The following is an 18,504-nucleotide window of genomic DNA, read 5'->3' on the forward strand; positions in this document are numbered from 1 at the left end:
TTGATGAGTTGATGACCACGGACATATACTTATGACATTTTCACAGCCTTTGGCTAATTAACAGTTCAGCTTGTGATTGCTAACTAACTCATTTGCCTTAAGAAAACTGGTCTTTCCCTCCTTCCTTATTGCACAAAGTAGAATAATAGCAGGAAACAAGATAATAGACAATGAAAGTGACAGGACTTCTGTATAAGTTAGCAGAATTCAAAGAAAGAAATAGGAAAAACTAAACTAGATGATCTACCTAAAAAAAAAATTAATTACTAATGTCTATATAAAAAAGGAATATATAAAAATTGATGGAATCTCTACCTGGGTAACATCAAGCTAGGTTGAGAGAACATTGCTCAAATCTCATCTGGGAGTGAGTTTCCTCACTCCGAAGGCCAGCAAATCTTCACAAGAGACCACTGTTCTGTTCGTTGGTGTCACGTAGAATGTCAAAGTGGCCCCTAACCCCCTACACTCCTACCTAATCCCCACCACGAGTTACTAGGTGGGTCTACCATAGGGATACAAATAACTACCTATGGGCCATGACATTATGGCCAGTCTCTCTCTCTCTCTCTCTCTCTCTCTCTCTCAACCTATCAATTCACCTGAAATAGGACATACAGGAGACATCACCATTTGCGATGAAACCTTACCGCATGGTCACGGCAGCTATCACACAGCCTAACACAATCCAAAGAGGTGTTGTTAAAATCAGCATTATGGCTGTGCGATAGCTCTTCGCAGACAGGCTAACCCAGCCCACACTCCTCCTATTTTCTGAATTTGCATTGCACCATACGATATAGTGCGATCGCATGCGGTAAACACGTTTTCGCATGCGATAAGCCCTTAACGCATGCGAAAATGCCTTATTGCATTTTGATAAATGACCCCCTAAGTTTGGAGATAGTGTATATTCAAAAGTATAGCCGCACTATTGAATACAGATGGCTAACGTAACTCCTCCCCCAAACACCACCTTAAATATGCATATACAATTTACAGCTCAATCAAGCTATATGGAAATTTATTTCTTGATATTTTAATCAGTTTATCACCAGAGGGGCTAGTAACATCCATTTACAAAATGCCAACTGACTGTAATAATCTTTTATTATATTGGAGTCATCATCCTAGAACCATGCGTGACAATATACCTGCTGAACAATTTTTACCCCTCATGCATTTATGTATTATTGTAGAACAGTTTAAGATATGCGCTATTGATATGTGGGATAGATTTATTGAACGAAGATATCAAAAATCAATACTCAAAGAAACATATAAAAGGGCCCTATATACTTAATGGCAGTTACTGTTACTACTTCGGTCTATAGTTGATCAGAAATCTTGTATTTGTGTATTACCTCTCTCTACCAATTCTCATTTAGTAAAACAGAGTATTCGGAGACATTGGCATTTACAAGTGGCTCACTCATTTTTTCAAACAAAACCGTGCTTTGCTTTTCATCTAGGAAAGAACTTGTGAGATAAATTGTTTTCCTCTATTCTTCCTAAAAATGAACAAACAGCAGAACTGGAGGAACAAAAGTACGCTGGATTTTATAAGATACGCGCGTAGCCGTATCTTATAAAATCCTTCCGGATTTACGCGCGCGGGCCTTTGAAAATCCGCCCCAGAGGCCACATCTTGCAATTCTTAATGTTGGGGGTGGAAGGGAAATAGAATAAAAAAAGGCTACTAAGAGCCAAGAGAAACAGATAAGTATGTTAGAGGGAAAAATAAAGTGTGAAAGCTTGCTGGGCAGACTGGATGGGCCGTTTGGTCTTCATCTGCCGTCATTTCTATGTTTCTATATATATGCTATAAAATACCCATGTACCCATAGGTCATACAAAAAGAAAGATAAAAGTGCATGTTAGTGAATATATAAGCACATAATCACAGGAGAGAAGGGATATAAAATACAGTAGATGATTTGAAATGTGTGGCTTTGGGTTAGATACTGTTAAAAAGAGGAGATATCACTAAGGTCCTATCATGGCATAAGCAGTGCTGGATTTACAAGCAGAAAATAAATTATCCAATAGGTTAAACCGTGAAGTAGATTGGTTTGGTACAGTATAAGTATGTGTTTGTAAAAAATGCATATATTTCCATTTATGCATTATATATACAATTGTTCTTTAAATTGTGCATGATAGATTGATTGAAGATGGGGTAGGCAGAATGAAATGAATGGTCGTAAGTTTGTTTACCTTTAATCCTGCATAATACAGCTGTAAGAAATTGTGGTATGTACAATGGAAAGAGTGACAACGGTATTGTTTGCCTTCCAAATCCTGCATGATACGGTAAAACATACTACACTTATAGACCAACTAACTAATATAGGGATCAAAGGCACAGCTCTCAAATGGTTTCACTCCTTCCTAAGCAACAGATTCTACAAAGTAAGGATAAACAACAAAGAATTGCATCCAATCCTTACAGAGCAAGGAGTCCCGCAAGGATCCTCACTTTCTCCCACCCTATTCAATATCTACCTCCTCCCTCTCTGCCACCTACTCTCAAACCTCAAGCTTACCCATTACCTCTATGCAGACGACATTCAAATCCTTCTCCCGATTACAGAATCCCTTCAAAAAACCATCACTTACTGGAACGAATGCCTACAGCCCATTAAGGAATTACTCTCAAGCCTTAACCTAGTATTGAATGCCAATAAAACCGAAATGCTCATTGTCTCTCAGGATCCACTCACAATCTCTTCTAGCTTCTCTCTACCAAACGCTAATAACATGTTCTCACCGGACGTCAGAAACCTTGGAGCATGGCTTGACAATCATCTTAACCTAAAAAAGTTCGTAAACAATACCACGAAGGACTGCTTTTACAAACTGCAAGTCCTCAAAAAACTTAAACCCCTCCTTTATTTCTCCGACTTCAGGCTAGTACTTCAATCCATAATATTATCAAAGCTCGACTATTGCAACTCCCTGCTACTAGGTCTACCCAACAACACGATCAAACCATTACAGATGGTACAGAATTCTGCTGCCAGAATTCTAACAAGCACTAACAAAAAAGATCACATCACCCCAATCCTTAGTAATCTACATTGGCTTCCCATTAAACAAAGGATACTCTATAAGGTACTCACAATCATCCACAAAGCGACAAACAAAATAGCTCCCATCACGTTAAGCTTTCAACTCCAACCGCACACATCTTCCAGACCTATCAGAAGCGCTTACAAAGGATCACTGCATGCCCAACAAGTAAAATCATCTCTGAGCAAAAGAGCGCTATCCTTAGCAGGCCCCCACCAGTGGAACATGCTCCCCCCAAATCTAAGACTTGAACCCAATCATCAAGAGTTCAAAAAAAGGCTAAAGACTCTTCTTTTCCAACAAGCCTTCCCAGACTCACAATCCTACCAAGACGGAAAGTCTTCCAAATAAGAAGTATCCCCTAATTATGGTCACCATACCAAGTCCTACCTTCAGGTCTCTGCAACTGGACAACAATCTTTGAGTTCTAAAAATGAATCTTATTTATATTTTCCTCTGCAACTGGACTACAATTTCTAAGTTCAAAATTCATTTTATCTTATTATTTATATATGGCATGGTTAATATGTCACTATATCCAAGTTAAATATTTAAATTATACAGTTTATATTACATAATTTTATTAATTACAAGTAAAACTATTCTATATTATTTATTATCATTATGTTAAATTGTCATCCAGTTATAATGTTCCATATGTACCACTGTTCTATGTAAAGCCCCCTTATCTCTGTTGGGCAGTTTATCGTTATATGTAAACCGGAGTGATTTATAGTCTCTATAAGAACCTCGGTATATAAAAATTAAAAATAAATAAATAAATAAATAAATAATAATTGTTATTGAAAAAAGGGCAAGCAGAATGCAAAGAGTGGCAGTAGAATTGCTTGCCTTCAAAATTCTGCATAATAAAGCTGATTGAAAATGAGGTAGGCTGAATGAAATGATTGACAGGAGGAAATGAAGTTGTTATGCTTGCTGGTTGAGGCAGACCCACAGCTCGACCACCTTACCTCTCTCAAGTGAATCTAGTGCCTGGTCCCTTGTCCCTGGTGGCGGTAAGCCGCCGGCTCCATCCTCGGGCCGCCCCTGGTGCCTCCGGCTCAGCTATGGCCCATAGAGAGACACCACCTCTCAACACCACACCCCTCCCTAGGCGTGCGCATCTCTAACTCTTAAGTAGGGCCCGCGGTGGGAACCAAGCCACAGCCCCAGATGATGACATCAGTGGAGCTCCAGTATTCAAGCCCGGACTCCGCTTCCTAAGATTGCCTTTGCAACAGGTCTCCTTGCTGGTCAAGCACTCGTTGCCTCCTTGTGATTCTCCTCGTTCCTGATTCTCATTGACTCCTGTTCATTATTTCCTCATTCCTGCATTCCTTATCTTCAACCCTTCCTCGGACTGCCTTCATGGATTTTGACTCTGCTTTGCCTGACCATGCCGTTGATTCGCTCCAGACCCAGACCTCTGCATTGCCTGACTTCTCCGTTGCCTCTCTCCAGACCCAGACCTCTGCATTGTCTGACTACTCCATTGCCTTTCTCCAGACCCAGACCTATGCATTGCCTGACTTCGCTCTTATTAATTTATTTAGATTTATATTCCACTTTTCACACATTTTTCAGCGCTTCAAAGTAGATTACATTCAGGTACTGTAGATATTTCCTTATCCCCAGAGGGCTTACAATTTAACGGGCCAATACAGTAAAGTCCGAGGGAGAGTGGGCGAATGCCCACTCTACCGGCGCTCTCCCGGCACGCGATTCAGTATGCAAATTAGGCCTGGTGGTAAAAACAGGTAAAAGGAGGCGCTAGGGACACTAGCGCATCCCTAGTGCCTCCTTTTGGACCGGAGCGGCGGCTGTCAGCGGGTTTGACAGCCGACACTCAATTTTGCCGGCGTCGGTTCTCGAGCCCGCTGACAGCCACGGGTTCGGAAACCGGACGCTGGCAAAACTGAGCGTCCAGTTTTCGACCCGCGAGCTGACTTCACATTTTTTTTTCTAGTTTAATCAATTTTTATTAGGTTTTCAACAATCAAACAACAGACCCAATATGCACGGAGGAGTTAGGTTCTGAACATTTTTAGGTTCTGAACATTTTTACCCACCCACCCAATCCCAACCCTTCCCCCCGCTCCCCCCAACCCCGTCCATCAGCCCTGTTCGCCTGCCGACGGTGGGGACCTATAGGATCCCTCCTACGGGTTGCGTCAACCCCACCTCGGCCCAAGGGTCCACCTCCGGAGCAACAGAAGTCAGAAAGCGTGCAGTCACATGATATAAAAAGTGTATTCCCACAGGAGATTTATGTGTTTGCTGCTTAAGCTGGAAGACTGGATAGAGCTGCTTTTAAACTAGAACAAAGGGGAAAGGAGTTTTCAATTACCCCAATATTGACTGGGTGAAGGTAACATCAGGACATGCTAGAGAGATCAAGTTCCTGGATGGAATAAATGACAGTTTTATGGAGCAATTGGTTCAGGAACTGATGAGAGAGGGAGCAATGTTAGATCTAATTCTGAGTGGAGCACAGGATTTGGTGAGAAAGGTAATGGTGATGGGGTCGCTTGGCAAAAGTAATCATAATATGATCAAATTTGACTTAATGACAGGAAGGGGGGCAGTAAGCAAATCTATGGCTCTAGCGCTAAATTTTCAAAAGGGAAACTTTGATAAAATGAGAAAAATTGAAAAAAATTGAAAGGAGCAGCTACAAAGGTAAAAAGTGTGCAAGAGCCGAAGACATTGTTAAAAAATGCCATCCTAGAATCACAGTCCAGATGTATTCCACACATTAAGAAAGGTGGAAGGAAGGCAAAATGATTACCAGCATGGTTGAAAGGTGAGGTGAAAGAGGCTATTTTAGCTAAAAGATCTTCATTCAAAAATTGGAAGAAGGATCCAACAGAAGAAAATAGGATAAAGCATAAGCGCTGGCAAGTTAAATGTAAGACACTGATTAAGACAGACTTTGAAAAGAAATTGGCCGTAGAGGCAAAAACTCACAGTAAAAACTTTTTTAAATATATCCGAAGCAGAAAGCCTGTGAGGGAGTCAGTTGGACAGTTAGATGAACGAAGGGTTAAAGGGACACTTAGAGAAGATAGACCATCGTGGAAAGATTAAACAATTTCTTTGCTTTGGTGTTTACTGGAGGATGTTGAGGAGATACCCGTTCCAGAGAAGGTATTCATGGGTAATGATTCAGATGAACTGAACCAAATCACGGTGAACCTAGAAGATGTGGTAGGCCTGATTGACAAACTGAAGAGTAAATCACCTGGACCAAATGGTATATACCCCAGGGTTCTGAAGGAAGTCAAAAATTAAATTTCAGATCTATTAATTAAAATTTGTAACCCATCATTAAAATCATCCATTATACCTGAAGACTGGACGGAGGCTAATGTAATCCCATTATTTAAAAAGGGCTCCAGGAATGATCCTGGAAACTACAGACCAGTGAGCCTAACTTCAGTGCCAGGAATAATAGTGAAAAGTGTTCTAAAGATCAAAATCACAGAACATATAGAAAGACATGGTTTAATGGAACAAAGTCAGCATGGCTTTACCCAAGGCAAGCCTTGTCTCACAAATCTGCTTCAATTTTTTTAAGAGGTTAATAAACATGTAGATATAGGATGTAGGGTATTTGGATTTTCAAAAGGCATTTAACAAAGTTCCTCATGAGAGGCTTCTAAGAAAAGTAAAAAGCAGGGGGATAGGTGGTGATGTCCTTTCGTGGATTACAAACTGATTAAAAGGCAGGAAACAGAAAGTAAGATTAAATGGACAATTTTCTCAATGGAAAAGGGTTTACAGTGGAGTGCCTCAAGAATCTGTACTAGGACCTGTGCTTTTCAATATATTTATAAATGAACTAGAAAGGAATACAATGAGTGAGATAATCAAATTTGCAGATGATACAAAATTATTCAGAGTCGTTAAATCGCAAGCAGATTGTGATAAATTGCAGGAGGACCTTGTAAGACTGGAAAATTGGACATCCAAATGGCAGATGAAATTTAATGTGGATAAGTGCAAGGTGATGCATATAGGGAAAAACAACCTATGCTGTAGTTACACGATGTTGGGTTCCATATTAGGAGCTACCACCCAAGAAAGAGATCTAGGCATCATGGTGGACTGAAATCGTCGGCTCAGTGTGCTGCGGCAGTCAAAAAAGCAAACAGGAATTATTAGGAAGGGAATGATGAATAAAATGGAAAATGTTATAATGCCTCTGTATCTTTCCATTGTGAGACCACACCCTGAGTACTGTGTACAATTCTGGTCGCCGCCGCATTTCAAAAAAGATATAGTTGCCATGGAGAAGGTACATAGAAGGGTGACCAAAATGATAAAGGGGATGGAACAGCTCCCCTATGAGGAAAGACTAAAGAGGTTAGGGCTGTTCAGCTTGGAGAAGAGATGGCTGAGGGGGGATATGATACAGGTGTTTAAAATCATGAGAGGTCTAGAATGGGTAAATGTGAATCGGTTATTTACTCTTTCGGATAATAGAAAGACTAGGGGGTACTCCATGAAGTTAGCATATAGCACATTTAAAACTAATTGGAGAAAATTATTTTTCACTCATTACACAATTAAACCCTGAAATTTTTTGCCAGGGGATGTGGTTAGTGCAGTTAGTGTAGCTGGGTTTAAAAAAGGTTTGGATAAGTTCTTGGAGGAGAAGTCCATTACCTGCTATTAATCAGGTTGACTTAGAAAATAGCCACTGCTATTACTAGCATCAGTGGCCACTGCTATTACTAGCATCAGTAGCTTAGTTTTTGGGTACTTGCCAGATACTTGTAGCCTGGATTGGCCATTGTTGGAAACAGGATGCTGGGCTTGATGGGCCCTTGGTCTGACCCAGTATGGCAATTTCTTATGTTCTTATGTAAAAATCCATGAGGGCTCTGTGGAAACAGCTGTGCATTCAAACTCAAACAATTAAAAGAACTGATGAGCTAAAAAGGAGCCATAAGTGCCTGGTTTTTGGCCTCTGTTGGAAACAGGATGCTGGGCTTGATGGACCCTTGGTCTGTCCCAGCATGGCAATTTCTTATGACAGCTGCTCATGCTGAAGTCAAAGAATGCCTACTGTAGTCACTGGACAGAATAACCATACCAATGATAGGAATGACTATCACTGTAAGCCAGCTAATAATTTCAAGCAATTGACATTAGTACCATGTCACCCATTATTTATTTATTTATTTATTTATTTAAGGGTTTTTATAGACCGCGGCTCGTTAGCAAACATCACCTCGGTTTACAATGAACATAAATTAGCAACAAGCTTTACAATCCAACATAATTAAATAGTGATACATCGCTGATAACATTAAACTTATAATATAATTAAAATTAAACTAAATTAAACTAGATTGACAGGGGCGTAAAGAGCCGGAGTATCAAATTAATGGTACATTATTAACAGTACAGATCTTACAAGGTCAGAATTAGATGATAGCTAAATAACTATATTAATAATATTGCAAGTAAATATGTCGCCAAAGTGTGTTTAGTGTTATTAAACAATAGATAGATTGGAATGGGAAGATAGAATTATATAAATGTCATATTATATATTTGTGGAGTATATATTCCACCCATCTTTTGAAGCTTTGCCAACCCCATCCAACGTATTCACGCCATCCATGCCATGTATGTTATGACATCTGTCTTGCAGACTGTATGAATCATCTTAGATTATGCAGGACACAGAACACATGCAATAAAAGGTTGTGTACACTTATGGTAAAAACTTGTATGATGGCTTTTTATTTCAAATCATGACATCACTATGCCTTACAGATTTTGAAATGTACATCATCAGAAAAATTGTTGTCCTCTGATCATCTTTTGCTTGGAAATTCATTTGTGTTGTGTAAAGAAATGCAGATTTATTTTTGAAGTGTTCAAATGCATTAGTATCTTTCCTATGTTGCCTCCATCCATCTCTCTATCACTCTCTACCTCTTCTTTGTTTTATACTCCACATCTCTCATACCTTTTGCTGTTGTGGTAGCCAAATATATTCTACTTTAAATCTCACTGCATTCCAGCTGTGCTATATCCATCCCATTGATTCTAGGGAGGGAAATATGGCATCCCTGATTCTGAAGGACACCAGCATCTGAATTATCCACCCTCAACAAGCTCCCAACTGTTTTGGTGTGAGGGCCAACTGAAACCTTGATAGTGGCCTATGTAAGCAATCTGAAGATATAAGCAGTGCAGAAGCTAGATGGTTGCCTGAAGCTGCAACTACAGGAACAAAAGAGTCCTGGAAGGTGTCTATCCTCTCAGAAAAGAGATCTGCAGTTCTTCAAAATGTTTGTGGACCTCAGCTAAAACAAGTTTTCCAAGACTGCTTTTTTGGAACAAGCCTCAATATGCAATGGTTTTTGGACTAACTACATCCATAAAAGCAATGATCATCACAATCATGCCATTCTATCTGGTCATATGGATTTTTTTTTTATTAGAGACAATAATACCACTGTGCTTTATACAATGTGGAACGTACAATAATGTTTAAACAGCAGCTATCATGCATTTGACTATTTATTTGAAAATACATATTTTCACAGTCTAAATATGGTTTTCTGCAAGAAGTTACAAAAAACGTTGTATATTGGTGTTGTTTCCTTTCCCAAAGAGAAGTGTAGGAAGATGTGTTATACATCAAGGGCCTGTGGATATCAACTCTAGTACATCACACCTTCACCTTTCAGCCACAATGCATGCTGGCAGCTGAGTCCTTTCAATATCATGCACACTTAGAAGTTAATACCTTACCTGAGATAGGTGTTAAATTTTAGGCCTTACTGAGCACATGTTAAATATTACACATAGAGGAGCGCATACCAAGATATTTCTCATGCGCCTGCAAATACCTAATTTACATGTAATGATCCTTCATTTTCATGTCGATATATACTAAATTTAATGAGTACCAGCTTATGTCTTCTGACCCTGGTTTAACGTGCATATTAGGGAATTTGTGCATCGCATACTATTTTTGTACATGCTAAATGGCCACAGAATGCATGCTAAACATTATTTCATAGACCTCCTAAATATTTATAGATCATTTTTAAAAAGTACCTGCAATTCAGTGCAAAGTTGAGATAAGATATCTTCAACAGCAAGACTGTCTAGAAAAAAATAAAGAAAAGAATATAAATGTATGGCATAACAAGCCATAATGTACACATTATTGAATTGTTCTGCTTGGTTTAGATGAAGAATGTTCGCTGAATCATGTTATAAAGACTGACAGGGGGTAGACTCAAGGGTAACAAAGAAATATTTCTTCACAGAAAGAGTGATGGATTCATGGAACAGTAGAAATGGTGAAAGTAAAATTGGTAACAGAATAAAAAAAACATACAATAGGCAGAGTGGATCCTTAATTGCAGGGAAGTTAGGATAAAACCAGAAATCAAATGGAGTATTTAGTTTGACCAGGAAGAAGAAATCGACAAATTAGATGGATTACTGACCTTCTATCATCCTATGTTTTAGATTTTAATTCTCTAATGAATTATTTTACTAATAAAGCTGCTCAGAAATATATAGTGCTAGAATCATTTAAACTTTGTTCTTAATGAGTTTGCAAACTGATTTTAAACTACTTGGAAACTATAAAGCAAACTGCAAAGGAGCACATTTTAAATTGGTTTCAAATGTATGGAATGTCTAATGGTGCTTTAATGTACATGTACAGTAGAAATAGGACATTCACTTTTTTTAAAATGACTTGATGTTGTAAAACAAGTGATTTTACCTTTTTTTAAAACAAATTAATTTGCTGGAAATTTAAGATAGAACTCTGTCAACTATAAGAAATGAAATAAGCAAGGGTTTTAAATGATTATAATTAATCCTTAATTCTTACTGATAGAGTTAATTATTGAATGTCCTAGACCATGTTCTACAGTAGTTATAAAATGCTGTAATAGAAAGTAAATATATATACATTGCATTAGTGGCTAGAATCCTCTGCAAACAATTTTGTAATTATAATTTGCCTCTTTCACTGAATTACTAGTAGAAATAGCTGTCAAGCAAATAGAAATGTTGAATTTAGACATTCTTTCAAGCTATTTAACCCTGTATCACCAGCCACATTAGTTGAAAGATCATAATTTCATAATTGGGCACCTTCTTTGCTGGCTTTTCAAAAAGTTACATTTAAAAGCTACAATGGTACAAAATGAGGCTGCTAGGGCTATTGGTGGAAAATTTTGGCGACAAAGAGCAAACCCTTTATTGAGAGAGCTATATTGACTCTCAGTAGCCCTCCAAATTAAATTTAAAATTCTCTCCTTATCTTTCCAAGCATAAAGAGGCATTGGCCCTCAGTATTTAAATTCTCCCTTGAAGTAGTATAAACCAAGTTGAATCTTGAGGTATAGTCAGTAGGCCTTCTTAAGCAGGCCTTCACTGCATGAATTATTATTTTTTTTGCCGTATTACATGAAAAGAGAAAGAGCTATTTCTTCAGCAGCTCCATTTTTATGGAATATCTTGCCATCTAAAGTTTGACAGTAACAAAATTATGTAGAGATCAATATTCAAAGGGGTTTGTCTTGCTAAGTTCATGACTTAGCCAGCAAATCCTGAGTTTTAAATTCTCTGCTGCGCTGAATGGCTAACTTTTCACCAGGTAAGCTAAAACTTACTCAGATTAAAAAAAAAAAAAAAAAAAGCAGAGCTTAAATTTAGATGAGCAACGCAAATATTCAGTGCTGCCCAGCAAAGTTTAGCCAGATAAGTCCAGTCTAGCTGTGTAAATTTACCTGGATAACTTCAAACTTAACAGTATATTCAGTGGGTCTTGTTCCCTGCTAAATATCTTGGCTACTCAGGTAAATTTACATGGATAACTTGCCATGTGCTACCTCACTCAATACTGACAGCTTAATTTTTAGAAATCTATTAAAAACTCTGAGGCCCATATTCAGCCATTGTGTGGCTCAGCTAGTTAGCAAGATAAACCTATCCAGCTACCTTAGCTTATATATTTGGGAGCACAGTCACGCCACTGAATATATTCAGCTATCTTAAATTTATTTTTAGTTTATATTTATTTGATTTATATTCTGCCTTTCAGGCGCTTCAAAGTGGATTAATTTCAGGTACTGTAGGTATTTTCCTGTCTCCGGAGGGCTCACAATCTAATACATGTATGTCCACCTCTTTTTGTTATTATGAATGTTTTGGTAATAAAAACATTAAATCCAGTTTTTGGCCATGACTGAATCAGTGCAGCTATCTCTTCGCTTCCTTATTCTTTGCATCAACTGTATAATTGTTGGTTTTTGCAAGTCACCATAAGATCCATCTAAGGTGTGCCCCATTGCTTCACAATCTTTTAAAAGGCCTCTTTCTTGGCTGAGGTCCCACTTGCCTGGATCCAGAAGATTTCTGCTGAGAAAATCGGCTTGTGAATTTTCTTGACCTGCAATGTGCATGCTGAAATCTGCAAAAGATTATTTTTCGCACAATTAAACAAGAGATTTGTCTACTCTGATTTTCCTTGACTGCGAGTTCCTCCCTCTTTGTTCATATATGTTGCTGCAGTTGCATAGAACTTTCACTGCTTCCCCCTTCACAGTGGGTTAAAAATGACAGAGTGCTATATTCTTATTGTTCTGGTTTCTAACCTGTTGATTGACAAAGTGGCTTCTTTCCTTGTTCATTTACCCTGAACAACTTGATCTTGGCAATGTGCTTCCCATTGTGCTAGACTCACATCTGTGGTGACTAAAATTCACAATGGTGCTTCTAGGCTCACACACTTTTAACAGATTCCTTATCTCTGACCACCAAATTGGACTCTCTCTCACATTTCAGCCGGAAGGAAACGATGACACTCTCGGTCTTGAGTTTGAAGAGACCAATGGGAAAGGAGAGAATTCCACAGAGGTTGCATGTAAGCTCTGGCTCCAGGCACTAGGAATAGAGTTGCTGCAATTGTACCTAGCAGTTGAAGGTAGTTCAATGATCTTGGAGTTCCATGTGTCAAGAATATGTTTACTTGTAGTCCCACCCAGAGGTGTGGCCTGGGTAGTAACGAGTCCCCCCTCTGTGAATAGATTTCTGAGGGGAGCTGTCCCTTTAAACCAGCAACGTACTGAAAAAAGATTTTTTTTTATTATTATTAAAGGAGGCTGAAAGAAAAAAAGAAAAAATATACCTGTTCCTGCGGGTTGCTGGGGAAGAGTGGTGGGGTTTGTGGGTGGTGTACACAGTACTAGGGGAGATAAATACTGTGTCCAGGATTTCACACCCTCCTCGTGCTCAAAAAAGCCCCTTCTCTTGTTTGAACACGTCCTATCTGATAAACAGAGTACTCCAGGAAATACACAAGTAAAGTAATTCAAAGCTTTTACTGTCAACCAGCAAGCAAGAAGAATTATAAATAGGGTAGGGAAAACAAGAGATGGCAACAAACAAGAAACAATGATATTACTGCATATACCAAATTAGACAGTGTAACAAGTAGTATTTGACTGTTCAAGCATAAATATTAGGCAATGGCAAACAGTTAGGGCAATATAGCAAATAATCTTTGACTGCTCATTGTTGCGTTCAGAGCATCACGGGCTCTCCCGCAAGCCGCATTTACCTCCGCCCACGAAGCCTGGTAATGCCCCAGCTTCTTCTAACACGGCAGCAGGCCCAACAGCACGCCACACAGAACACACAGCAGGACGCCACCACCACTGGACCGCTGCTTCTAGGACGCATGCACTCTGATCTTGTGCAATTTAAAGGGCCAGTAGCAAGAATCCAGCAGAAGCGCCTCTTGATGACATCATAGCCTATTCACTGTATAAGGCCCCCCTGGATGTTCCTTCAGCGCCTTGGCAATAGGTCGCCTCCTTTGGAGAAGTGCTTTGCCTCCGTGTTGTTCCAAGTTCCTGTCATGTTTGTTCCTGAGTCAGCAGTCGGGTCAGGGTCCTGAATTTTGTCTTCCCTGTGATCAGTCTCCCTCTCATCTGTTCCAGTGTCTTTGCTCCAGCTTGTATGGTTCCTTGTCTTTCTTGGATTGATTCCTGGCTTTGACTTTGGAATGGACCTTGACGCTGCTTGAGCCACTGACCGCTACCTGATTACCTATTCTCACTGCACTCCACCTGCCACTGACCACTGTCTGGCCCCAACACCGATTGAACTCTGCCTGTCTCCGATCTCTGCCTGAACCAGACTTTGATCGCCTGGCGCCTGCCCTGACCACTGCTGGACTCCAACTTCGCTTCTCTTCTGTGGCTCTGGCCTGCAAATTTCACCAACTCCATGCACCTTCACCCCCGCAGAGGCCTGAGCCTAAGTTCAGCCAGCCCTAGCACCTGAGGGCTTAATCTAAGGGGAACATCAGCTGGTATTGGTGAAGTTCCAGTTGGGCCTCTGCTTCTGCCAGCTTCGACTGCCCATGGTGGGGACCTGCAAGACTCTTCCCTGCAGACTGCACCAATTCAGCCTCAGCCCAAGGGTCCACAAACTTAGGAAAGTAATATTTATTTATTTATTTAACACTTTTTCTATGCCGGCATTCGTGTGGACACAGTATAACAGAAATGCTTGAAAATACATGTAACAGGGAAATAATAAACGGGGGGGGGGGGGATACATAGAAGTCAAGGTAGAAAGACAGAGCAACCAAAAAGAAATTCTTAAAGTGAGAAAATTATTAACATGAAAAAAACTATAAAACATATCTAGATGGGGAATGTCGTAACTGCTAGGTTTATATACAAGAAAGCATAATCATAAGAGTACATGGTAAAGGAATCAATTCATGGTACATGGTAAAGGAATCAAATTCTGGTTACAGGAGGGTGGGGGAAAGAACTGTTAATCGGGGAAGGCCTGTTTAAACAACCATGTTTTTAGTTTCTTTCTAAATTTAAGGTAACAAGGTTCGAGACGGAAATTAGGGGGCAGGGAGTTCCACCGTGAGGGGCCTGCGATTGTGAGGGCACGCTCCCTTGTGGATGAGAGGTGTGCTGTTTTGAGAGATGGCACATGGAGAGTTCCTTTGTTGATTGTCCTGGTGGGCCGGTTTGGGTGTGCAGTGAAGGGTAGATTGAGCCAGTTGGCATGGTGGGAGTAAATAGCTTTATGGATGATAGTGAGGGTTTTATATAGGATGCGGGAGGGGGTAGGAAGCTAGTGTAGGTCTTTGAGAATGGGGGTAATGTGGTCTGTTTTACGGACATTTGTTATGATTCTTGCCATAGCGTTTTGGAGCATTTGGAATGGTTTTATGGTGGAATAAGGGAGTCCTAGGAAGAGTGAGTTGCAAAAGTCTAGCTTGGAAGAAAGGGTGGTTTGGATCACAATACGGAGGTCATGGGAGTGAAGTAAGGGCTTTAGTTTCTTTAGCACGTTGAGCTTATATAAACCTTCTTTAAGGATGGAGCTGACATGTTTTCTTCATGTTTAATTGTTGGTCAAAGTCTCTTACGGCAGGTTGCGCAGAGATGGAATTGAAGGCTGGATCAATAGCGATGGATGGTTTAGGAGTAGTGTCGTGGGAAATAAATAGATAGTTAACCAACCCCTTTTATTACTGCTATAATTTAAAATCTGAGTATTCAGTAATTCAAACACCCCAAAATCAACAGTGCTGGTTATTGTGCACACAATAGTTGGGGTCCTGCTTGCAGGTAGATTGAAGACACAAAGGGTGAGTGCTGTGACTTACACACTGGTTATCTCCCAGGGAAAAACCTCATTTTTTTCATTTTTCTCTCTACAGCTATTGGGGCAAGTATGAAACGAATAGGAATTAATGTATAAACATATCGGGGGGGGCCCCCTTGCCGAATGCAACGTATCTGCCACCCGTCGAATACGAATCCTGAATGCAGCGTATGGCGTCCCTCTGCACATCCCTAGAAGGGAGTCCCAAAGTGGTATAGTGAAATTGAAAGGTGACGAGGAGCAATGTGTGGAGAGAGTTGAAGAAACATTAAACCAAATACTTCTGTTCGGTGTTCACTAAAGAAGTTAATGGTTCACAAGATCGTAGATGGACAAGGGATACATGAAACTCCATATGCAGAAGAGAATGTATGGGAAGAGCTAGGAAATCTGAAAGTGGACAAGGCCATGGGGCCGGATGCGGTTCATCCCAGGATATGGAGGAAGCTCAGAGATGTGCTGGCGGGTCCGCTGCATAACCTGTTCAATAGATCCCTGGAAATGGGAGTGGTGCCAAGTGACTAGAGGAGAGCGGTGGTGGTCCCACTTAACAAGAGCGGTAACAGAGGGCAGGCTGAAAACTACAGGCCTGTTAGCCTCACCTCATGGTGGGAAAATTAATGGAAACTCTGCTAAAGGAAAGGACAGTGAATTATCTACAGACAGGAGGATTGCTGGGTCCGAGGCAGCATGGAGTCACCAGGGGAAGTCCTGTAAGAGAAATCTGATTGATGTTTTTGATTAGGTGACTAACGAATTGGATCAACGAAGAATGCTTGATGTGATCTACTTGGATTTCAACAAGTTTTTGATATGGTCCCACATAGGAGGCTTGTGAATAAAATGAGAAGCTTGGGAGTGAGCACTAAGTTGGTGGTGTGTATTACAAACTGGTTGACGGAGAGAAGACAGTGTGTAATGGTAAATGGAACCTACTCTGAAGAGAGAACAGTGTTAAGCAGAGTGCCACAAGGATCAGTGTTGGGACCAACTCTGATCAATACCTTTGTGAGCAACATTGTGGAAGGAATAGAAGGTAAAGTTTGACAATTTGTGGATGATACTAAGATCTGCAATGGAGTGGACACGTCGGAAGGTATAGAGAGAATGAGACGTGATTTAAGGAAGGTTGAACAGTGGTCGAAGATATGGCAGGTGGGATTCAATGCCAAGAAGTGCAGAGTCAAACATCTGGGGTGCAGTAATCCAAAAGGACTGTATGCAATGGGGGGTGAAGGGCTGTTGTGCATGGAACAAGAGAGAGAACTTGGGATGATAGTGTCTAGTGATCTGAAGACGGCGAAGCAATGACATGGTGATAGCTAAAGCCAGAAGAATGCTGGGCTGCATAGAGAGAGGAATAACCAGTAAGAAAAAGGAGGTGATAATCCCCTTGTACAGGTCCTTGGTGAGGCCTCACCTGGAGTACTATGTTCAGTTCTGGAGACCATATTTCAAAAGGGATAGAGATAGAATGGAGGCAGTCTAGAAAAGGGCAATCAAAATGATGGGGGGGGTGGGGGGGTGTCTCCATCAAATGACTTATGAGGAGAGTTTGAAGAACCTAAATATGCATACCCTGGATGAAAGGAGGTGCAGGGGAGATATGAAACCTTCAGATACCCGAAAGATTTTAATGGTGCAAAATCGGCAAATCTTTTCCATTGGAAAGAAATCAGTAGAACTAGTGGTCACATAATGAAACTCCAGGGAGGATGTCGCAGAACCAACATCATGAGGGTGGTGGATGCCTGTAATGCCCTTCTGAAGGAGGAGGCGAAGTCAAAAACAGTAAAAGATTTCAAAGGGACATGGAATAAACAATGTGGATCCCGAAAGGCTAGAGGATGGAAATGAAGAAAAGAGTGCATGGGGGTAATGTGCTGGAGTGGCGGTTACTATCCTTAATCAATTAGCCTTCATACGGTTGATTCAACTCCATTATTGCTCTCTGCTTCAACAGCAGGGGGCAAAGAGGATAAGAGGAATTAGATTCAGACAGCAAGCTACAAGGACATTGAATTTTACAGTCCGGGAAAACAAATAGGCATGGGGGTAACTTGCTGATGCGGCTGTTACTATCCTTATCCAATAAGCCTGATACTTTTGATGTAACTCCAACATTGCTCTCTGCTTCAACAGCAAGAGGTAACAGGGAAATTGAACTCAGACAGCAACCAACAAGGGCCCTGACTTTGACGGTCTGAGAAACTGATAAGTATGAGAGTGACCTGTATGGCACAGCAGATGTTACCATAAGCTTGCTGGGCAGACTAGATGGACCATTTGGTCCTTTTCTGCTGTCACTTCTATGTTTCTATATAAAAGATAAATTAAAAACATTATGGAAGTTCCTGCAGCACCACCACTATGTCCTTCCATCTGCTGGAGACAGAGAATACTGGTTTTCACTTTTCTGTACCACATGTAAATAGTGACAATGTCACAGAAAAAGTCATGTGATCTGCCTCCATCTGCTGGAAGGGTAACATAACCCAATTTTTCTGGACTGGTGTAGCAGGATGACAAAGAAGTCAATATTTGCAGATCTGAACTTATTATATTTGAAACATTTAAAATTATGAATTTGTTATAGTATTGAGGGGTTATTATGCAGTAGGCTATATAGGTTATATACCCATATAACAGGGGGTACTGAAATGTTAAAATCTCTAGTTTGCTACTATAAACCTCATTCTAAGTCTTGGAGCATTCAAGTTACTAATGATGTTGCTT

At 40.3% G+C, this 18,504-nt stretch overlaps 1 protein-coding gene across 1 annotated transcript in view; it reads right to left on the bottom strand.

Annotated features, from left to right (window-relative positions):
• The window catches only part of FAM135B (family with sequence similarity 135 member B), a 397,453-nt gene that overhangs the window by 125,724 nt on the left and 253,225 nt on the right, over positions 1-18,504 (bottom strand). The window contains exon 11 of the mRNA XM_029592069.1: positions 10,159-10,208. Within this exon, the coding sequence (XP_029447929.1) occupies positions 10,159-10,208 (50 nt within the window). The remainder of the gene's footprint in view (positions 1-10,158; positions 10,209-18,504) is intronic.

The sequence above is a fragment of the Rhinatrema bivittatum genome, chromosome 2 (assembly GCF_901001135.1).
Source record: "Rhinatrema bivittatum chromosome 2, aRhiBiv1.1, whole genome shotgun sequence".
NCBI classification, from domain to species: Eukaryota; Metazoa; Chordata; class Amphibia; order Gymnophiona; family Rhinatrematidae; genus Rhinatrema; species Rhinatrema bivittatum.